This window comes from Filicampus tigris, chromosome 3, assembly GCF_054856515.1.
Source record: "Filicampus tigris isolate MCC_2025a chromosome 3, RoL_Ftig_1.0, whole genome shotgun sequence".
In the NCBI taxonomy this organism is placed as follows: Eukaryota; Metazoa; Chordata; class Actinopteri; order Syngnathiformes; family Syngnathidae; genus Filicampus; species Filicampus tigris.
This window is the reverse complement of record NC_141219.1, coordinates 25,463,884-25,488,350: the sequence shown is the minus strand read 5'-3', so window position 1 is coordinate 25,488,350 and position 24,467 is coordinate 25,463,884. Positions and strand designations below refer to the sequence as shown.

The 24,467-nt window shown below is 40.2% G+C and overlaps 1 protein-coding gene across 1 annotated transcript in view; it reads right to left on the bottom strand.

Moving 5' to 3' along the window:
* Window positions 1–16,937, bottom strand: part of LOC147150404 (homeobox protein aristaless-like 4) — a 28,605-nt gene extending 11,668 nt beyond the window's left edge. Inside the window, exons 1-3 of the mRNA XM_086025848.1 lie at window positions 16,832–16,937; window positions 11,616–11,703; window positions 9,034–9,381 (exon numbers count right to left, since the gene is read on the bottom strand). Coding sequence (XP_085881974.1) covers window positions 9,034–9,381; window positions 11,616–11,634 — 367 coding nt within the window. The 5' untranslated portion in view covers window positions 11,635–11,703; window positions 16,832–16,937. The remainder of the gene's footprint in view (window positions 1–9,033; window positions 9,382–11,615; window positions 11,704–16,831) is intronic.
* Window positions 16,938–24,467: the final 7,530 nt, after the last annotated feature.

Below are 24,467 nucleotides of genomic sequence, written 5' to 3'. Positions count from 1 at the left end.
ACCTGCCAACAAAAATGTACTTCATGTAATGTCATTTAAACCCGAATATAATTGAAGGAACATTCTGAAATTCTAACTTTACCACCACTGGCACCCACTGAACATTTCCATTGTGCCTCTGAAGTGCTTGACATGACAGTCGCTTGGCAGCTTTGCATGGCTCATAATTCAATTGCAGGATTATGACGGGGTGGGGAAAATGCATTTCTTGGCCTTTAGTTGCGAAATATGTTGGCTTACGGTGTTAATGTGAGTACTGATGAGTTTTCCCGCCTGCATGTGTGACACATGATGGATGGTATCCACTGTAGTTCTCCGCAGATAATTTTCTGATGCACTGAGGTATGGACATTCTGTGGCTGTTTTAATTGCAAATAAAATGTAAAGATTCAGAGATGGTGGACGTCTGCCGTGCGGCGTCACCTGGACTGCCACGCTTGTTATGTTGTAGATGTTATTTCTGGCTACAAGAAACTAAACACACTCACGTAGTAGCGTTGCAGCATGTGCATTTTAAAACCTCAGACAGAGCTATGCTAATAAATCTTCAAGGCAAATCTGTCTGCCAGTGTCCATCAAAGTGATTTAGTGTCTTACTCATTTTTGATGTGATCACCGAAAGTAGAGCGTGTTCTGGTGCTCTTTAGTGTGATCCATTGCCAACATACATGCAAAACCCTCAGAGGTGAACAGTTCAGGACTCTCAGCGTAACAATCCGGACGTCTGCATTGATGTGGGCTCTCAGCTTTGGGTCGCACACACCCACTGACCCATAACCAACAAGCATGACACGTCACTAAAATGTAAGATGAAGTGGCTGGGTGATTGCGCAAATGAAACACATGCTGTTGTTGTTGTTGTGCTGCAAGGTATTGCTGCAAAACGTGATTGCTTTTTCGTTGGATAAACAAGTTTGTTTCCAAGGGGATGAATTGTCTTGTGGGTTACCTCCGGTAGATGGGATGGCAAGTTGGTTCAAATGACAAATGGAACAGTTGAAATGGTACAAAAGATTTTTCCATCCAAACATGGACTATGCACAGGTTGCCGACCAATCACAAGGAACAAACAATAAATAACCGCTCCGCCATTTAAATGAACGATTAACCTAACTTGCACGTTTTTGTAATGAGAGAGGAAGAAAGTCCACACCAACACAGGGAGAACATGAGAACGCCATCCAGGAAGACATGAGCTCCGATTCTAACCCAGAACCTCAGAACCATGAGACTAATCAAATAATACTTATACAGAACACAATTGTGTTCAATATTTACACTTTTCACCGTCTTCTACCATCCACATGTTGTTGTGATCATCTATGTCACAAATGATTGCAAAACAATCCATTTCAACGAAGCTGTTTTTGAACAGGCATCTGCTGGAACAGTTTCACACTGACTTCAAGCAAATGCTTTTGTGCATTTTGATTGCGCTTGTAAAAGCTCAACCACCAAAGAACTAAACAACGCTTATTTCTAAGCATGTAGCTCAAGCATGCTTTGAAGGAATTCAAGGAATGCATAATGTCTACCCGTCACAAAATCAACCAATTAATGGCCTTTGCTAGAGAATCCAAGGTCAGACTTTTCTAGTATTTGACTGATTTAAAAAACAAATACAAAAGCTTAAATGTTTCCATAGCTATGTCATTTTGGCGACACAACACCCTCTGGGGTCCAGCAGGCCACAGCATTGCAACATGTCTATGACTCACCCATCGTGTCGGGCCTGAAAGACCTCCATTTTAAAAAACGCTCCTTGTCGAGATCATTATATTTCTCCCACTGATACTCAGAGTCCCCACAACGTAAGACCTGTCAGGTTTATGAGTAATGACCACTATCTGATAAAAGACTACTGTTCATGTTGCAGTTTGGCAGTGGGAGAGGTCATGCGCTTTCTTGAAAGGTTCTCCTTCCACAACGGGAAAATAAGAAATGCCTTGCTGAGTTTTGACGACCAGTTCATCTTCAGCCTACACCTGCGCCTCTGTGTGTAGCAACACATGACGAGTCCAACCAGTACAGTCATAAAAATAATGATTTGACTTACAGCTGCACAAGTGAGAGCACATGTTCCAGTAGCTCGGAGCAGAGTATGCGAATATTTGAGCCGCACATCATCATTTTTCTTTCTTTTTTTTTTTTTTTTTTTTTACACCATTTACAATATACTATTACAACAATTCTCAGATAGTTGACATGAATTATCGCGTTAAAGGGACCTCTGGTTGTCAGATGAAAACATGAAATGGCATCCAAAAGCGTTTGGGTTACACTGGTTGTATTAAAGCACGCTTATAATTGCTATGTCCGAGATGCCATGGCAGCTAGCGCTCGCGGACATACTTCCTCCTCCTTGGCCGGCAGGAAGCGGAGCCATAACGTACCGACTCGTTGAAAGGCGAATCTGAATCGATATCGGCTGCCGCGGGCAGCGCCTGCTCTCACAGGATTCTGCTCTATAAAAAAAGCTATCACGGCGCAATGCAAAATGTAGGGATGTCTTAATAACGAGAGAAAAAATAAGGATAAGCACTACAATTGCACGCCTGAATCTGTAAATCCAGATCGTAAATTGATGGCAGAAAGGTGGCTGGATAACTCGGGTACAGGACACTCTGAAAATGTTCCCGTTTGGCAGTGAGTCGGTAGTTTGCGACCATTTCACTGAATCGCGCTGCAAAGAGAATTTACAAGCAAAGCTATTGGGATCCTCAACAAATAAGAAGCTAAAATCGGATGCGGTACAGACAATATTTCACCACCGGTCCCAAAAGCCAGAGAGTGAACGTGAACATAGGTTGGAATCACGGTAGAAGAAAATGGTGGGCAAATCATGAAATATTCCTCTCTGTCAATGTCTGACTCCTCCGACCCTCATTTAGTCAAATATGCCGCTGGATTGAGTACGACGTGTGTGCGCGGCGGTGGGGCTGGGTGAATCCGTATTACAGTTCAAATCATACAACCCTTCTTTATGTTCATATTTCAAATGCCCTTTGAAAATTCAAGTTAAAGTATAATAAGATTATCTATACTGTACATGTTTGATATCGGAGTCCCTAGCCTAACTTGCCATGTGTGAATTCGAGACTTTTTCAAACAGTCAACGTCAACAACGTGATGTCACATCTGTTCGTGGCGCCTTGCATAACTATTAACCAAGGGGATTGCAGGTGCGCTCTTTTGGAGAATACAAGACTAGACGCAAAGATGGGAATACCAAATATTCACCAAACTTTACAATATTGCTCCATTTTCCAATCAATAGCTCCAAATGGGCCGACCTTTAAAATATGCATTCCAAACTATTGTCTTGAAGGCAGCACGTGTTGTGCCGAAGTATTAACTTGGCAGATTCCAACTTCTGTTCTGATTCACACCGCCTGAAACGATGACTCACCTTATTGAAATGCACATTTCGACTGGCGTTATTCATCCAGAAATCAAATGTGTTTCCCTTTGGTGCACGACAACTTTAGTGAAAGTGAGACCCTAAAATGTGATCTGACTTACACATTGCATAGCTGAATGGCAGTGATAGTTTTATAGTTACATATACTTACAGTATAAATAGATAGTATTAAATGAATACAGATACAGTATTGAATATTGAATATTAACTCAGTTAACTCCGTTTTATTTACTTCCTGTGTGGCAGCTTCCCTCTGCTCACTTTGCAGTCAAACTTAGAGGAGAGTCACTGTCACAAAGACGGACTTTTACGTAGTCTGACTTTAAAAACGTACTCGACGGCTCGTTGGAAAAATCCCAAATAATTTACGCACTTCGCAAAGCCAAATTCGAATACCATACCGGTTGTACGTCTTTGGTGTATCGTTCAACAGTTGTATTTTACAGGAAAAGAATTGTATTGAAGGATAAAAGAAAGCTATTAGAGCAGTCTTTGAATCAAAATATACATTACATTTCCATATTAATTCCAAGATTTTACTCAAGTAATTATTGGTTCCAAGCTTTGCAAAAATTGTAGTTGAAAAATAAAATTAATCGCAGTTAATTATGGAAAACCTTTTGCGATTCTTGACAGTGATTCTTTTCCTGTAAAATACAACAGTTGAACGATACACCAAAGACGTACAACTATGGTATTTGAATTTGACTTTGCAAAGGTTGCAAATTATTTTGGATTTCTCCAATAAGCCGTCGAGCAACTTTTTAAAGTAAAACTATGTAAAAGTCTGTCTTTGAGACAGTGATTCTCCTCTAAGTTTGGCTGCACAATGAGCAGAGGTCACCTGCTACAGGAAGTAAATAAAACTGAGTTAACTGAGGTCATTTTTTTTTAGTGCCTTCTAAAATGTAAATTAATCTCCATAGTCAATGCTATATATATATTTTTTTTTTATTTTTTATTTTTTATTTATACTGTCTACATCTACAAGCATCACACAGCAACAAAGGCACAAATTTACTAATACATCATTGTGGCTGATGGCCAATCTTTTTTTTTTTAAAAAACAAAAAACAAAATGACACTAAAATTGGAACTAGAAACACAAGTTGACGGACGTCCAGGACAGTAAATCTGTGAGGAAGAATGCATTTTTTCGTCTTTTGCGGGGTTGTTTTACGGTCTGAGAAATAGGATTGTGAGGGCACATAGTGCTTCTGTTGGTGTCCTGCTTCGCCGCGAGAGGTTGAAACAGGAGGACGGACTGATATGCACATGCAAGCCTCACGCTTCTCTACATTGTATAAAGGACTAACGAACAGGTCTGACTCCAGTGTCCCTGTCTCTTTTTTTCCGACCACTTTTGTACCCAAAATATAGCATTGTACTTCCTCTAATCTTTGTGAATGCGCAGTTAGCACAATATGACTAGCACTGTATGTAGTCTGATGCAAAACATATTGGGATAATGCCGTGCACACCCCCCTTCATAAGAAGTGTCAATTTGCAGCCATCTTGAAATCCAGGAATAGTCACAGCGTCTCACAGACAGACGATCAGCAAACATCAGCACAATGCTCGCTCACAGACGCACACACACAATGTGAGAGACGTTCACTTTGAAATGCAGCTCTGCTGACTGAGCACCGATGATCTATCTCAGCAGGCTGTGTAACATTTATAGACTGTGAAAAAATCCACAAAGTCCAAGACTGGTAAATCACATCTCAAACGCTTTTCCTTCCCCGCACAGCCACCCTCACCCTTGTCTCGCTTCCAAAGCTCGCCCGCTCGCTTCCAGAGCTCGCCCGCTCAAGCAAAGATGAACATCCTTCATCTTGTGTTTTTTGTGGGTCGATTGAGGAGAGAACATTCCATCTGAGACGGGAGGTTACGAGAACAAGACAATCTTTACGTCCTAAAGACACTTTGCAGTGAAACCTATTGCGCAACAATCTCCTGTGATGTTCTTTCAAACATTCAGTATCAATTTTCAGGGGTTGTTTTTTTTTTTTTTTTTTTTTTTTTTTTTGGCTGGGGCGTGAGGGTGCTCATTCACCACCAAACTCTAATTACATCATCTCGGCCCCACTCTTACCTGTTTGAAATACCCACTATCGAAAAGTACACAAACCGAACCTGTCTATACTGTATGTGTATTTTTATTATTATTATTCCAGGTGGATGTTTAACTGTGCAGACGAATGATTGAATGTACCGTGTTCCTATGAGAATTGCCTAAGAAATCATGTGAAAAGTTACACATTATGGTATGTTCCAAGCAGACAATTTTCCATGAGCTAATGTTGAATGCACATTCATAAGTGTCACTGCACCTTTTGCTGCATGTATACACAACCTCCCTACTGTGATACACTCCAGAAAATGGCACATCCTGCAGCAACACACTCCACGACCTTGGCAACTTTAGATGCTTTTTTTTTTTTTTTTTTTTTTTTTAATTTAATTCAGCCATGTTTTGGGATCATTTTAAACCATGGCTTGTTTGTACTGTATTTTAATAGTGAATTGTATTTTACAATAAGGGAAATTAAAATATGTCTAATACAAAATTCTGCTGCCTCACTCTTAGCACACGTCTGAGTGCTGGTTAAAATTCAAGTTGTAAAAACATTCAATTCAGTTGTACATTTTGTTCAATAAGGCAGAATGTTTTAATGTGTGAAAACACACCTAGTAATTTTTCCACTCATGGTCACTTACACTAGGAAGACCTCAAACAACCTCGTATCCTATACTTGACTCTTTAAGTAAAAATATAAACACATTAGAGGCATTTAAATTATGTATAATAATTCAAAGCTTGTAAGTAGTTTTTTTTTTAAAAAGAAATGTGATCTTCAGCTGTGAAGTGACAGTAAAGTGAGCAGAGAAAGTTCTGGACTGCTTCTTGCCCTGCTGCTTTCACTGGGCCATGCAAAGCGGGCCCTCATGCAAATTGGCCTGCCAATGCTGAAACTAAACGGTAAAACGATCCTGAGTCCTTGTCACCTCCACTCATGTCACGGACATACTAAAGTGTGTCTCAGTTGTCTGGGCCATGTGGCTGGTTCCCATTACCGCCTGCTTCAAACCAATCCGCTCGGACGGCCGTTACAGGACAGCAAAACGGAACTTTTGCGGCAGCGTCAAGATGGCGAAGGGCCACATTGACGAAAATCGAGGTCATGGGAGAAACTTGATGCACTTTATCTCTAAAGAGACGAGTATACATCAATACACGTAAAGCTCTTTATATCAGTACAGATAGGCCTGCACTATAAACCCAAACATTCAAAGTAATGAAATTGATTACCGGTAAATAGCCTATACTCAAAGTTTGAGAAAAAGTACAACTAACTTAATTCTGTGAAATTGGTGTAACATGTTCTGCTTTCAAGAGTAAATCGAAATAGTATTTTTTGATTAAATGTGTTTCTTGACGTGCATAACTTCAAAACATAATCAAGATCTAATTCAAGACTTAATGAAGTCATTTCATGATCACATCTTATTTCTATGTTTTCAAATGCAGCACAACTATTGTGACAGTGATCATCCGCATATTTACATATGGTTGACAATACGAAAGAAAATATGGTCGCAGTTAGATGCTTTTGTCAAATTGGAGCCCAAGTGTTGCAAAGATCTGCGCGATGACATTACAGGGCCTGAAATGGATTTTCTCTGGCGTGTGTGCGTGTGTGTGTGTGCGGGCGAAGCGGCCCGCGACCCCAAACAGATGAGACAGGAAGCTAAAGGTCACAAACTGAGGGGAGACATGGGCACATCAAAAGAAGCAACGTCTTGTCTCTGGAGGATCACAAAGTCGGGGGCTTACAGGGAATCTTCCCCCGAGACTTTTCCATGCATGACTTTGACCATTCTTTTTTGCTGCGCATACGCCAAAGCATGCAGAGTGCAACTTTATAAGTGTACACAGACTAGTGTGTTTTTGCCAGGCTGCAGTGTGTGCCTGATCACTTTTCCTCAGTCAATGTGATGCTGCCAATGACAGGTAAAGTGGCGTTGGAAAACGCGATTTCCATGGGCATTTCAGCCAAACATGTCTCAGTGCGGTTGAGCTCTCATCACATTTACACATTTGTTTTCCTTCCTTGAAAGCTTATTCTAAAGAATCATAAGCCCGGGGCAAAATTGAACATTTTACAGAGAAAAGATCTTGAGCAACGTATTGTTTTTTATGGGTTTTCCTATTGTAAATTCTGCAGTGTTTGGGACCGAAATGTGGTCCTTAAAGGTTAAGTTGAACAATTTCACCAGGGGTTGTTAATGCTTAATGAGGCCCTGTGAATACATGGATGGATAACTAAAATAAAATAACATATTGACTGAAATCAATGGAAGAGCTAATCTAATTAACATTGTTAATTCTGAAATTTGAAAGGTGATAGGAGTGTTATATTATAAACGTGTGCCATTATACACCTTATTCACCTCGATTTGTTCATATCTCGTAAAATAATAATGTAATAATTATATATAATTATATGTATTAGTTGTTTCAACCTGACAGTAAAAGTTACATCGTGACTGTACATCTTTAAAGTTATAAAATAAGATAATCAAGCTAATTTTCCATCAGAATGAAAAGGCCTCAATTAATAGAGCACTCGTGAAGCAGATTTAAAAATGGCTATTTAACAGTTTTACAAAGACAGAAAATTATGATATTGTTGTCGTTATGAATTAACAATTATAAAAATGTACATTGGTTGATTTTTTTTTTAATAATCTAAACGTCCATTTACTGATTAGTTTAGTCAACTTATGTATGGTTTGGTCTTACTAAAAAATCTTTGGTCTCCTATTAACTGCACAGATACAAAAGAGAAAGATTAGGTGTCATTTATACGCAATACTGAAAAGAGGGTATTCGTATATGGGGACGCGTAAAAGGCACCATCACTCGATATATTCAATTAAATTACATTTTGAAATAAATATGCAAATTAGCGACGGGGTGTGCGAGAACACGTTTTTGTTTTTGTTTTTTGTTTTGCTTCCTTATCGAGAATCTCTGTGGCTCTTCCCCTTTTTAAAATGAGCATCAATTTTAAATACTTCCACTGGAATCATTACGGATTCAATGTCAATGTCATTTTTATATTTGTTTCTTTTCTTCCTGGTAACACGATTCGTCTCTTTACTGTTGCTCCTCGCTGTGCATCCCCATTCGAGGGTCAAAGTTTTATTCAACCCCTAATCCGTGGCCAATTTCGGTGTAATTAATTCTAAGTGAGGCCAAAAGGGCCGAAAGCAACACCACATAAGTAGGAAAATACCCGAAAACGCGCCGATTCAATTATGCGATTCTGGATGATCGATATGATCATTTATCATTGTGATGAAGATGGTCGCATTTAATGGGCGCTCATTTGATGAAGGCGATGTGATATTCGAGGGTAAAATGATAACGAGCCTCTGTGTATCACGCACCGAAAAAGTTTGGAAGCGCCACGATGCATGTAGCAGTAGCACGAGGAAAGCAACTTTTCACGAATTCCGCGAGACGCGCTGCAGCATCCTCCACGTTGTGTTATTTCGAGGGGAGCGCGCTCTGCTCAGATCGAAAGCCGAGGCCCACTCACCATAGCAGGGGATGATCTCTGCGCCGTGTCCGCCTTCCCGGTGCCCCTCACCTTCCTCTGGAGGCGTTTTACAGGAGGACCTGTGCGTGAAGAGGTGGAATTTGCTGAAAGCAGCGTGACCGGCTGCCGAGGTGGCCTCCAATGAGTGGAACGGACTCCGCGGCTTGTCTCCGTACGCGTGACCTTTGTGGCCCTGCGCGAACGCAGTAGGGCTGTATTTGGTCTCAGGGGATGGGAACGTCCTGAAGTGCTCCGTTTGCTGGTCCCGAGTTTGTGCTGCAGATGGACTATAAAATGCATCCATGGAGGTCATGTCGCTGTATGGACTGCAGGTTTCGGCACTCATGCCTAAAAAAAAAAAAGGTGAAAAACTCTCTCTCTCTCGCTCGATCTCTCTCTCTCTCTGGAAAGGGAAGCGGCACGTGCATGCACGCGTACACACGTGCGTGCACACACTCACACACGTACCCCTCCTCTATAGCTCGCAGGCACGCACACAGATCCACGCATGGGCCTACAGCAGCTGGCTTTAGTTATAAAACCATTGAGAACTTTTCCAGGAACAATGTCGTTGAGCAAACACCCGCTTTAGGTCTGAGGATGAGGAGGAGAAGAGAAGGACTCGATGAGGATGACCTCCCGCCTCCGAGTAGTATACCAAGTGCCGGTGACAAGGACGAGTGCGCCCTTTTTAGTGGGGAAATTATTGGGGGGGGGGGGGGGGTAGTCAAAAGGGCGTGACACATGACATCCATTGAGTGGCGAGACAAACACATCCCGTGAGTGATGGCGGGAGGAACACGATTTCATGCTTCATCCGCAATGCTTCATTAAGTGCCACCGGCCCCTCGACACGGGGCCCCACAAATGTGTGCACCACGAGGATTCAATGACTTCATTCGTTATCAATTACATTCAATTCATTCATTTGCATTCGTCTTCTCAAGAAATCTATTTGGGTACTATCCGTAGATTTTTAGCACCGGGGTCAGTTAGATCCACTGTAAGATACATGTCGTGCCAATCGACACGTTTTTGCTCAACCATCTGATTTTACATAATTATTTTATATATATATATATATATATATATATTTTAATGGGACCAAAATATTAGAAACAGCTCTCACTATGATGCAGATAATAATGGACATATTGCTAATTTTAAACCTCTCCGAGGACAACAAAACCGAGCAGTGTTGTCTTTGAAACTGAAAATTTTAAGAGAGGCTTACATTAGATTTAGCACGTGTGCATATGTTGTGACATCTAATTTGAATTAAAAAAAAAAATCATACAGGAACATGTCTTTTGTTAATAATTTAGGAATGTGAAGCATCCTTATAAGCAGTGTAATCTTAAAAATAATATTCAAAATGTGATTGATTATAAAGAACAATCATTGTTCTGCTATCTATTTAGTGTACAGTTTTGTTTTAATGTCTCCCGGGCTGGCTAGGAGCAAAAAATAAATATATAAAAATTACAGTGTCAACAGCAAATTTTATTCAGAGATTGCTTTATGTTTTCTTAAAAGAATTATCGATGCTGATTTCAAAAATGTCTTGTCTAGCATCAGGTTTATGAGATATTTTACCTATAAAAGCTTGCTATGACGTTTCAGGAAAAAAAATCCACCTGACGCTGAACCAAACCCACAATGAATAAATATTGCTAAATACATCATCATTATTATTATTATTACTACTGTCATTATTATTATTATTATTAAATTATATAATTATAGTAATAATAAAATAATACAAATAGATTATATCTAATCATCCAAGTTGATTTGCATCTCGGATTAAAAAAAAAAAGTCAAGATTTGTTGATCAGTGTTATTTTTAGACATACTGTATGCCTATTATGAATTTACATGCTCTTCCCCTCCTTGCATGTTTTTGTTTTGTTTTTTACGGGTACTCCTGCGTTCCTCCCATATCTTAGTAATGTAATCTTTTTTTTTTTCTTTAATGAGTTAACTAAAGACTAAAAAATGTGAAGTGAATAGCTGTTTGTTCCTTGAGACTGACTGACGGACAGTCTAGGGTGTACCCCACCTCTTACCCAAAGTCAGTTGGAGTCACCCTAATGATGACAACCGCCATAGAAAATGAATGAATGGATGGATGGATGATAGATGGATGGCCTTTGTGTGCAGTTACTTTCTACTTTTGCACAAAAATGTATGTGCTGTGCTCCATGTACCTATCAGTATCAAATTCACTCATTTTCACTGATACAAACCACCTGCACAGATGCTGGAATTAATTGTGTCATTCAAACATTCACACATCTTTCCTTTATAACTGTGGTCAGATGGATTTACAACCATGAATGTCATTGTGCTAGTTTTAGACCATCAACAACACAAGATGAAGATGATAAAAAAAAAAAACAATGAGTCTTTAAATGATATGTTGAAGCCTGGATTATCACATACAACAACATACAACAACAAATAACAGGCCTCACTTGACATCAAACATTCATCCAAGGTGAAATGGATTAATGATATTCCAATATCTATGGTGACAAGTTGAACATCATAAAATGATATTTAAGTTATAAATCTATTACCATTTGGGGTGAGGTGCATGGCTCACATGAGTGGCAGCCACATCATGAGCCTCTTTACCCTAACTCATCTGGAATCAGATCCAGTCTCCTGCAACACAGAACAGGATTTGGGAAATGAATAGATGCATATTATCAGTCCGAAAAAAATACCTTACCATTCAGAAAAACACCAGATATAGTATGATAATGTCCTTGTCCAAGGTGGAGCCAGGAATCTTTACCAAATGCGGCCTGCTGCTGTAATTAACACCGCAACTATTTGGTATATATGATATATTTATTCATTAAAATGTTAACATGTTAATTTCTTGGGATGTATGCTATACAATTTACTATAGTAAAAGAAAATAACAGTTCAAGGATTTCATCCAAAATGCTGTGTAAAAAAATAATAATATATATATATATATATATATATATATATATATATATATATATATATATATATATATATATATATATATATATATATATATGTATATATATATCACCCATTACAGTCAAAGAGATATTGGATTACCCTCCACACGTCAGTAGCAAGACTCAAAGCAGTAAAAACGTATGATAACCCTGAAGGTTGTGTAATCTGTCCAGCAGCTCCAACAAAAAAGACACAATGTGTTTTATATTTGGAAATCAGTGGGTGCTTCAGGAATTGTTCTTCCTCACCTTACAAGCAACACACTTATTTTATATGTTTTATTTGGGAGTGAAGTAGGGGAATGTAAATGGCAACTGACTTTGGGCAAGAGGCGGTATGTAGCCTGTCAAAACACTGCAAACATGCAACTAGCGCATGCAACAACAAGGTGTCAAAGCAGGATTGTCAACTCTATACATGTTTAAGTGACACCAAAGTAAAGTGTAACATCAATTTATGCAATGTGTGGTTCGACCAAACACAGGTGTTTGAGCCACTTACAGAATTCTAAAAGAAAATAACGTTTGGCAGACTTTTGAGGTTTCACTATGCAGGGATGGGCAACTACACTCTGAGCAGCCCCTTGATTAATCACCACCCCCAGTGCCACCCCCAAACACACACGCGCACATTTCTTTAATTTTTTTTGCAAACCCCCAAAACGCATTTAAATAACGCTGATGAACATTCAATATACTTTTTCCGCAAAAAACATGGATATAAATGAGGAAAGGGGAGGGAATGAAAGAAAACAACAAAATATTAAAATATATATATATATTTAAAAATCAGGGAATATGCGAAATCATAGGTGCCGATCTGCAAATATACATCGACCATCCCCCCCTAGCTGGCAGACATATTAGTTGCGCTTACACTCCGTCTTACACTGCCCTGGCTTGCACTACAACATGAGTAAAGGCCTAATAATTCATTGCAGATTTGGGATGATATGAAAAGGTAAAATGTAGTACCTCCATAATATTCAAACAAGATTATTGTGAAGAAATGGACAAAATGAGTTTGTGCGCCTAATGTTGGTTTGCTGCTCAGCAGTTTTGTGCCATCCTTGAAAGGTCATTTTGATGCAAGAGAGCGCCTTGCACTGGAAAAAACATCATAGTATGTGATTATTTTGTTGTCGTTAAAGGCTGGATCTTTTATACACGCATTGAGAAATGTATTAGGAAAAGTTAAATATATTAAGAGCATGTATTCTGTCCATTTTGTTTGTCATACAGCTGGTTAGGGAGTGCATGGTCCTATGTGGCCCCTCCATCATTTAATTTGCCCCTCCCTACTGTAGTCTAACACTCTCCTTCACATTCAGGTGATTTTCAAGCAGTTCATTTAATGTGAAAAAAACACATTGCAACTCAAGCCCTCCTCATAAGAGATGTTTGTGCAATCAAGTTTTATATTTTTTCCTCCTTTATCCTTTTCTTTACTACTTGTTCTCATTAGGCTCATATTCCGCCATCAAATGAGCCAAATGTTCTAATATAATGACTGTAGACTAGTGATGAGTGAAAAGTCATTTTTCAAGGTTTTGTTCCCTCATTGGGACACAGCTGGTAGAAATCTGTTCCTAAGGATCACTCATGGTAATCTCATGAAGAAATGTATTCATGTGATGAAAATGATTATATGTGTGTTTACCAAGAAACACAGCGAGAAACACATTTGACCATAATTCCTTGTTTTCTTATTTATTTTGGCCATTATAATGGCCGTTAAAATTATAGAATTTTAATATTATAATATTATATAACAATATAATATTATAATAATTATTCTGACATTTAACAAAATGGGGGTAAGGTTGTGGATATGTCAATGCAAGCTTTCATAAAATATATATATTCAAGTAATTATTTTCATGGCCGGACACATCTTATCTGTACAACTCTATTATACACAGCCGTGACCAATGTTTGAGGAAGTCCAGTGGCATTATTTTTTATTTAGTGAAATGTTCCGGCTTTTGCTGCGAAATATATGAAGTCTTTGTCCTAAAGGCACAATGAGTGAGCCTGTTGGCACAACCAGTGGCCTTGACATGGCCTTCTAAAGCGTATTCTATTCACATCCGTCTTCTAGCCAAATTTGCAAGATATTTGTGAATGAGAGAGTCCAAAAGAAAACACAAGGATACTGATATACAGCCACCAACCCACATCCTTACTTAACTGACAACATTAAACTTTAGCCTCCATTTTGACTTTGGCCCGTGGCAAAGCAAACGGATTGTGATTGAGGCCTTTGATGGGCATTAATACACCGTGACCAGATGGCTTTTGTTCAGAAAAGGAAAGGAACATAAAATGGAAAGCGGAAGAGGAAGGAGGGAGGTCCACACAAATGATGTTATTTCATTTCCACCACCCCCTGACCCCCTTCATAAAAAAAGAGGGAAAAAAAGACATTCCAAGTGACAAGACCATCCTTTCTTCTTTCTCTTTCTTTGACTGTCGAAAAAACAGACATTATGAAATAACTTCTCAAATGGCCAAAACGAGAGACATACCTGGCACAATGGTGGTCAACCACTTCCACAGGGAAAATATCGGTAAATATTTTACAATTGCAATGGGCTCAACTGCGTCATTTGATCTCCACCACAAGCATGCATATTTAGTATTTCTGGCACGTATTAAACTCCTATCACATCTGGACACACTGCAGCTCGATGTCACGATGGGTGAAGGTCAAAGATTCTTTTGCATCTTTCCTTTTGTCAATAAATCAAACATATATATTTTGTATCATTGTCCAATAAAAACTCCCAAAATGTTGATCCTTTTCATAGTACTGGGATGTTATGGATGTTATTATTATTTGTCCTTTTTTCTTATAATGCTAACTCCAACTTCAAGTTGCTCAATTTGGACTGGACCATTCCCTGTGCTCTGAGCACAGAGAGCTCTATTTTATTGGACGTCCCAAATCCAGGGCGGCGCACATCTTAAATCTGCGGCGTGTTGGTAATTTTGCAGATACACGCAAGCCAGGATATTGAAAATAGGGTGGTTTGCGCCATTGTGGGCTTAAACACAACCGACTCCATGCAATCCCCCAAAAAGTGGCTCCTCTCACTCCCTTTAAATGTGACACACTCACATCTCGCATGGAGACATCTCTGTGCAGAACAGGACGCAGTGATCCAACTTTGACAGGAGTATTGTCACTGCTCTTGGCTGGTGTGGCAACAGACAGCGTAAGAGGGTCCCCTGAGGGACTCCCTTCATTAAATCCAGAATGAGCTGGTGATAACTGCCGGCGACTAAAATATGTCCGCGGACCTCACGGACATATAAAGACACGTTCAACGAATTGATTTGTACAATTGATTTCTGTCGGCATATTGAAGACTTAAATACGATGACATACACATATATTGCTGGTGTCGGTCCAAAACCTTGGACCTCCGAAATAGTCTTCAGGAGGCCCCAAAATTGGCAAATTTGTTCAATCATTACCAAGAAAGCAAACCATTTTCAACACTTTGGATTGGTCAGTAATGTGTAAAAGTATCACCCACGCTGACCATGAAAGATTTTTGAGAAAATATGAAATTCACCAAAATGTGACTTATGAGGTTTTGGCTGGACGCTTGCAATACAGTATGTCTGACAGTTGACGGATTGCGTCTGCCTGTGCCTGTATCAAAATCACAAAAATTGGGTTAGAGCAGCGCTCCACATACTGCGCCAGACATAGACGTGGTTCCAGCGCGCGTAAGGTTAGACAGACCACCAAATTGTCAAACACGCCAGGAGCATGTGAAAGGACACAAATCCATTGCGCTGGTACACCCAGCACGGAGCAGAGTGGACTGTCAAATTGACAAACAGGTGGAGCTGCTTGAAAAATCAGGATATGCCAGCATTTGCACATACTCCTTGTACAAAAAAAAGAGCCCTTAACATCAACACCAATTTGACCATTTACATATTAATGTAAAGTAAACATTTGCTTGGACATCCATCTAGTAAATGCTTAATGTCAACATCAATCTGCCCACCGTCCACATGGGTGGAATTTTCTTTCTCTTGGTATTTTTGCACATGTCACATGAGGAGCAGAATTTGGACCCGGATGCATAGAGGACAGAAAAGTGGCACACTAAAAAAGTCTTTATACACAAAAATACAAATTAACAACAGAGAGCTGGACTGAATGCAAACGGCATGGAAGAAAGCTTGACGTTCTGACGTGTCACTGAGCAACTACAGTTTAAAGGGAAGTCAACCCCAAAATGTTCTTAACAATAATATGCAGTCCCACTAGTCCAAACACAGCATTTTGATTGATACTGTGTTTTTGTGGAATATGTGTTAAGCAGTAAATTGAGTTACAGAAACTGTGTCACAACTTAGACCTGCTTTCAGCTGGTCTATTATTTCGTTGATTATAAGCCAGCAAATTGTCCGATCCACCGGGGGCGTGGAAAAGAAAATGCCCTCCGTCCACCAGAACGTGGTCCTAGCGCGCGTAACTGACCGACCCGTTTTGCTGACGTTAGAAAATACACGGGAAAAAAAAAAAAAGACGGACTAGGCACAGACAGAATTGGATATTCGTCCGTCTGTGTAATCATCAGAGCTGGGCATTCCGCCGATGTGACGGTCCGGTCCCTCTATCATGACGGACGCCCAAAATGTGTCGACGCAAATGCAAACGGAAGCTCCTTTAAAACGATAGGCGGACCGGCCTATATCTGACATTTGCGAGGGTATAATCGAATTACGATTTGATTGAGGTGTGCTAAACAAGCAACAAAGCTTCTCCTCACTGTGTGTCCCGTGACTCCCGTCAGTGAATCGTCGCTATCGTGCACCTCGGTGAAGGTCTTCCAAGAGCATGTGAGTCAACTCGCTGGCTTTTGGAAATACCCCAAAATTTCTATATGGTGGTGAAATGAGTATCACATGAGTGGCAGACATGAAGTGTGTCAGCAGAGTGTTTGATCTAATTATGTGATCAAAGAGGGGACAGAAAAAAAAAAAAAAAGACTCTTTGTGAATTGAATTAAAGGACGAAAGAAAAAAATAAATAAATCATCCATTCCTGACTTCCTTCCTTTTCTGAGTTTTGCTTGTTGTGTACTGGAGAGAGCAACATTGGACCAGTTGACCACATTTGCCCTCACAACCACTGAATCGCACATGTGCTCAGGAGGATCTTGAGCACATCTCTTAACATCACACTTTTGAAAGATGGTGAATATCGATTCCAAGTGGACCGAGGCCATGTTCTATTATTCAACAGCACTAACTTTAATATACAAAAAGTCACAATATTTGGCTTTACTTTCTGCCCTTCATTGCTAATATATAGTTTTCAATTCGCTCAATTTATGCACACGCGCGCGGCGTACTAGCATTATGCGATTAGAACTTTATGCAAGAGTGCCTTCAGAATAGTACAATCGTTTGGACTTCGTTCAAGGTTATTCTCATGTGCCTTTAGTGTCTCCATGACTACTCTCGAGTCCCACAGAGCAGAAGTCCTAGAAGCGCTGGGGCCAAGCCCGTCCCACCTCTCAATATACAGTTTCAAAGATGAAAGTTTATTAGGATTTGAAAAATGCTTCCCATATGTGACCATCTCCAGTCTGTAGTCTGTGGGGTGACGGCGGGATTGCTCCTTCACTGATATGATCATTTGAAAGCAGTCTCCTCCTTCATCATATTCACAGCACGTCACAGCTTGTACGCCACCCAAAATGAAGCAGTCATTAACGTCTGACCCCGCCTTCATCGCTCTCTGAGTGTTCTACGGCCTTGGAGAGAGGGGCTATACATTAACAAAAAGGGTCGTCATAGTAACATTGAGGCAATGTACACTTGGTTGTAAGCACTATGCAGTTGTGCACGGTAAGAGAATCACATCTTTACAGCCGTCTTATTCTGCTGCAAAAAAAAAATGCCTGTTTACTGGGATTAACAAAAGAACAAAATGTGTAGCTTGTTCAGGGAGCTATTTATTTGTCTAACTCCCGACACTTATTGATTCTGAATTTTGGACTTTTTCCACTAGAAGATCAAAGATGAGATCATGCACCGAAAAGCAGCGGAGATCACCGTTGTCATGACATTGCCTGAAGATCATAGCACTTTCAAAGCGTCCAGTGGGAATCGTCTGATGTCATCCCAATGCTGCTTAAAGCCCCTAGGGGGCATATTTTCATGGTGACAAATTCTTGAATGATTTTTGCACTCCAGAATGCTACAAAGTAGGGAACTTTCATCCCACTTGGAGCTAACAAGATCCAATGTCAAAGCATCCCAGTCAAAAGTAAGTAAAAATCTTTGCTGGCTACATTGACAATAGTTGTCTTGCATTTGCATACATTAAAAAATATCTTTTTTTTGTCTGTAATGTACAGCATTCCTTTAAATAGAGCCTCCATCCATCCATTATCTCCACTGATTATCCTGTTCAGGCAGCTGGAGTCTCTCACAGCTTACTTTGGGGCGAAAGGTAGATGACAACATGGACTGGTCACCTTTTAATCACAGCCCATTTTGGAGATGATAAATGATAGACAGGAAACGCAAAAAAAAAAGGCAGATTAAGCATAGGCGCAAGCGCATTTTTTCCATCTACGTAATCATCTATTGTCTATGGCCGCGGCAAGGCGAGGCTTTTTGACAGCTTCTGGGTCCTAAAAGGAGACCCGTTTAGTCCAGCCGAGGTGAGACTTCCATGCCACAGCTTTCGTGTAAAAAGCCCATTTAAAATAATAGTCGGACCAACTTATGGGCGATTACTATTTGGTCCGGCTTGACAAAACGGATAGACGGACGTCAGAAGGGTACCCAGGCGGCAGGTGGAAGGCAATAAAAGGACCGGGAAGTTTTTGTAAAATGCCCACCTCCGACTAAAACTACACTCCCTGTGAGTTGAACCACCAAACATGTCATTAACCCTTGTATGGTGTTCGTATTTTTGTTACTCAGACAGTTTTGATTGCTCTGGTGGACCCGCTAGAGTTTGTGGTTTTTCAAACACAATCAAATAATTTTCTTTTCAAATACTCAACAGAAGTTTACTACATCCCAATTCCAAGTCATATAAACAGCAAACATTGTTCATATTCGCCCTTTACCTTTGTTCGATCACATTTATGAATTAATGTGCTACTCTCTTTTTTAAAAATGAAATGAAAAAAAAAAAAAAACACATAACAGTGTGTTATCACCATGGTTTCAGATATGCCTTGGATCATTTCTTTTTTTGGGGGGCGGGGATAAAAATTGAACGTCCCACAGACCCGATCACCATAGAATGGTTAATTCCCATCTATCCACATGAACAGTAGAATTCTATAATGTCACTTGAAGTACTAGCAGCAACACATTGTTGCTCTACTAGAGAACCATTGTCATTCTACTAGTGCACAAAAACAGACAATATACAGCAATAAGGCAGTCGTGAAAAAAATGCACTAATTGTCATTCTACTAGTGCGCAGGTGTTACTACTAGTAAGACATTTGTCTTACTAGTGAGGACGAAGGAAATACAAGAGCTTAGACAATTCAGCACACAAGGAGGATATGGAATGAATGTTTAAATGGCTTCAGTGGACTGACAACAGTTGCGTAGCGAGAGCATGATTGAGAGATGTACAGATTGTATGTGGTGAAAGGTGCAAACAGCAGCAACCGCTAACGATAACGTTCACACCGCCGCTGAGTGAGAACTAAGCCCGCGCCGCCTGCATGGAAGTTACTGACCTATAATTAATCCCATTTCTATTAAATAGTTTTATCCAAACATGTGGGTAGAAGTGTTTATGTCCAGAGCGTTTCCATTTACGTGAACTGCTCAAAGTCTTTCTGAAGTCCAATCATTTGCACCGTCAATAAAACTAAGATGTTTACAAGTTTAGGAGTTCCTGTGTGGTACGCAAAGTAGTGTGGGATAGTGTTCCACTGTACACGCCGCTATGAAAAGACTCCAGAGCCACTGGCAGCTCAGCCAGCTCCAACCACTTCTAAGGGAAGACGCAGTGCAAATAGGTTGCAGGCTGCAATCTCGAGGGTACTGTGTTCGGAATAAATTACACAAAAGTCCAGTAATTTGTTGTCTCCCTCCCTACTACCCTGTATTTGTAAAGGTCCAGATGCTTCAAGGGTAAGTAAACCCCAGCTCTGTTACTTTATGTTTTTTTTTTTTTTTTAATGAATAATTAATGGTGAAATGTTGGCATTGGTCCAAAATGCAGCGGGAAAAAAAATACTTGTGACAAACAACCAGAAAATGTCTTTAAATACTAAGATCTTACTGTACAGTGTACTCCATTTTCTTTTGCGGTGCACCGTTATGAATAAAAAATAAAAACAAAAATCATTTGCGATCCAAGAACTTCACAACTAAATTCAAATTTTGGCTTTACAGCATATTATATCAACATAATTGTTTGAATATTTTTTTCCCGTTTGCTTGCTTGGTCATGAGTGGTTCTCACGCTCATTCATAACTCCATTAATCAAAAACAATTGACTTACAGAGTGTCAGTCACGTCGCCAAGGCTGAATGGCAAACTCGGGAGGCACAGCAGGAACAGGAACTCAGACACACACACTAAAGTAATTACCCCAAAAACTGCACTGTAAGGACTTGCGAGCTTGTTTGTACTCTCTAATTTCACAACTGAAGCACTGCTCTGTATTATATATAACTTTCTGTGGAAAGAAAGGCAAACAGTGTCATCTGGTGGGGCATTAACAATAGATGGATCAGAGTGTAAAGATTCATTGGATAAAAAATCTTTTTTAGCTGTTGGTATGACAACCTTTGGGAGAAAGAAAATACAACGTTTTGAAAAGGGCAATGACCGCACCGAAGACAAGATTATTTTCAAGAGTCAAACTACTGGTAATCGATTCCAGACGCAGTAATTGTCAAAAGATTGACTAGGAATGGGCGAATTTTTTGGGTCAACAATCGCATTCAACAGATCATTGTCACTTGTAACTAGGATCACTTTACATGGAATATGTACTTTTGTCTGAGACAAGTTTCTCCTATTGAACTGGAGTCATTTCACCCTGCCATTTCTCATGACTCATTAGTCTCTAATGTGCTGAGGAACCTGACAAAGCATACTGAAGTGATGATTTGCACTCATAAAGAGTTTGGGGAGAGATCCAATTCTTGTCGCTTATCCTTTTGCGAGTTACTGGTGAGCTGGAGCTGGAGCTGGGGGGGGGTACACCCTAGACCGGTTGCCAGTAACGTAAAGAACTGCGAGGCTGCCAAGATAGTCTGCTGTCTACAAAGCTGACAGTTGTGTGACAGTTGTGTGCAAGTGACTGTCATTTGGAATGTGTTCTGTGAAGGTCTGGTAAGCCACCGAAGGGATGTCTCTGCCAAGAGTCGAAGGTCTAGTCATTCTTTTAGAAAGAGATTGATGTTCGCTGGCAGCCAATCGGACCGCTCTCTTTAACTTACAAACACTGTGTGCTCTTTTGTGTGACAAATCACCAGCGCCTCATATTTGCCTCAATCTGCTTGGTGTCATTTCAATTGCCGACCAGAATACTCCAAAATGAAAGCAAATATGAAACCCTATCTGGCATGGTTTTACAATGTTTTCCATACAAATGTGATATTGCCAAGATAGTGGACAATTCCAGAAGTAGTACAGTGAATGGAAGTCGTGGGGTTATAGAATTACACCAGTCCTGGTTTGTCTTTTAATGGCTGTTTTGTCAGCATCATTCTGCACTTAGGATAGTCAGGTAAACAGTTATAACATCAGTAGCAGATATGGACTAATGTGTAGGCCACTTCACTGTCCATCACTGCCTCATTGTGTTTGCAAGTGATGGTCTCCTTAAAACGGAAGTCAAGCCAAACATATTTTTTTAAGAATATGTTCTATGCAGGCCCACTAGCTGACACGTCATTCTGATTAATATTGTGGTTGTGGAATATGAGCTAAGCAACAAAATACACCCGTTTGTAGCCATCTCTATGGGCGGCCATTTTGTCACTTCTGTCGACTGAAGGTGACATCAAAGTTGCTCAGGGCTCAGATAACGACAATCACGGCTCAGCTTCAGAAAACTGGTGAGCCGTGATCGGTCGTTATCTGAGCCCTCAGCAGTTGTGATGTCATTTTCAGTCGACAGAAGTGACAAAATGGCCATTTGTGGACACGACAGAAGTGACAAAAGAACCATTTGTGGGATATAAGTTAAGCAGCAAAATCCATCCATTTCTGGCCATCTCAGGGGGCGGCCATTTTGTCACTTCTGTCGACTGAAAATGACATCACAACTATAGTATACACTTACTATAGCTCACCTGTTTTCTGAAGCTGAGCCGTGATTGGTCGTTGTCTGAGCCCTGAGCAGTTGTGATGTCATTTTCAGTCGACAGAAGTCACAAAATGGCCGCCCCCTGGGATGGCTAAAAACGGGTGGATTTTGTTGCTTAACTCATATTTCATATTAATCATATTGCCTTGTTTCAACTAGTGGGCCTGCATAGAACATATTCTTGAAAAAAAACATTTGGGTTGACTTTAAACAGGAACTCAGACTTATGGACAAAAGCAAATGTGTCTCCCTCAGCCAATATAAAGCCACATTCTCTTAATGTCTACGTGATTGTTATTATTATGATCATTATTATTATCGACAACAACAACAACATAAAACACTGATCTGTTGCTTCAATCCATGCCCATGGCATTTAATCTCTGCTTTTCAGTCAGACGCGAAGGGGGGCAAGGACATATTGGACAGTGGGAGGGCTGGATCCGATCCTACTGTGTTTATTTTGGTGGGCAGAGTCCTGCAAGAAGGTGCTCGCTGTCATCACTGTGACCTACGATCCCAGGCGGCTGGACATCATCGAGACTGCATAGAAGAAGGAACCCAGCAGCATGTGGGATGTTCAGGCAGAGGTCAAAGGGCAGGGCTGCTTCTGAACATGTGCACAGATGTCAAGAAATATCCTCGGCGGTGTAATCCTTGAAGTCGGAGCTAAAAAATGCAGCCAACACAGTGGCATAACGTTTGTTTAGTGGATGACTTGCATTTACTCAAGTGATCTTCTACTGGCTGATGATTGGCTACACTTTTGAGACAACGCTGCATTAAAAGATTCAAAGCCACCACAAATCACTTTGTTTGTAATCAAGACCAGTAGTGTGGCGCACCGGGAAGAAGCCGACTGATAAACTGGGACGTCTCTGAGGGATTGAGGCTTCAAAACGAACTGAGAGTAGTTTGTCAAATGATCGCGCTGTCCCAACCAAGTTGGCTTGGAAACTGTTTACAGAAGCTTTGTGGAGATCCCTCAGGCAAAGCAATACAGAGAGCTTTTGATACAAGTACATAATCATGATAACAAAACCATTTACTTTGTTTTTTATTTATTGCACAGTGCTCACTGTAAATAAAAGCAACACTTGGTTCTCAAGAGAATGGATTAACAAAGTCATCACAATGCTTTCAGCATCCATCCATCCATTCATTAAGTAATTGGAAATGATCGATACGTTGGTGACAAGGCTGTATGGTGGCGCAGTGATGAGCTACAAAGGCACTTAGCAGTCCAACAGAGCACCAATGACCAGCAACGAAACACAAGTGACCCGTTGGCAAAGGTCAGTGGCAAAGGAAAACAGAGCAATCGCTCACCAGTCTAATATCTTGGAATCTCACGGAAACTGCGCGCAGGGGGGGAAAAAAAAGGCCTTTTAAAGGATCTTAATCAGAGTCATGTTCTTTATTTAATTTGAGAAGACATTGGCACTGATGACCTTTCTTGTGACGTCAGTTCATTCACTCTATGAATCACAGGAAAAATACTAATCTGGTCGGATATTATGACTAAGAGGGCAAATCCGCCCTCCATCCCTCATTCATCCATCATTTGATTCAGTTTCACTGTAATACGTACACATTTAAATATAAGGCAATTATAAGCATATTTACACATACCAAGGGCGGGGCCACAGGGCCTGCCCGCCAAGGTGCCCCCCTCCCATTTGAGACATGACTTTCTAAAACAAAAACCGTTTTATTATTAGCATTTTGTTTTATCATAGTAGCTATTTTTGTGTTGTGAAGTACTAATGTTGAGTTGCTCCTCACTAAGACATTAAAAACATAATGAAACTCTGATGTCATTTTTGTTTGATTGATGGCTCGCCTTATCTGCAACAGCCAATCACAGGGTTATTGAATGTTAAGTACGCAGGCAATATACGCAACGAATACATCAATGTTTGCATGCGAGAGTCCTGCACAATTTTCGAAGAGTGTCATTGCGTAATGTGGCAAGACATGGCTGTGAAAAAATGTACGTCTTTAATGAAGACAATGTGGTAGACAGGTGCTTGGGGCAGCAGTCTAAAAAGAAAAAAAAAAAGTAAAAAAAAAACCTTACGTCACTTAATATGTCA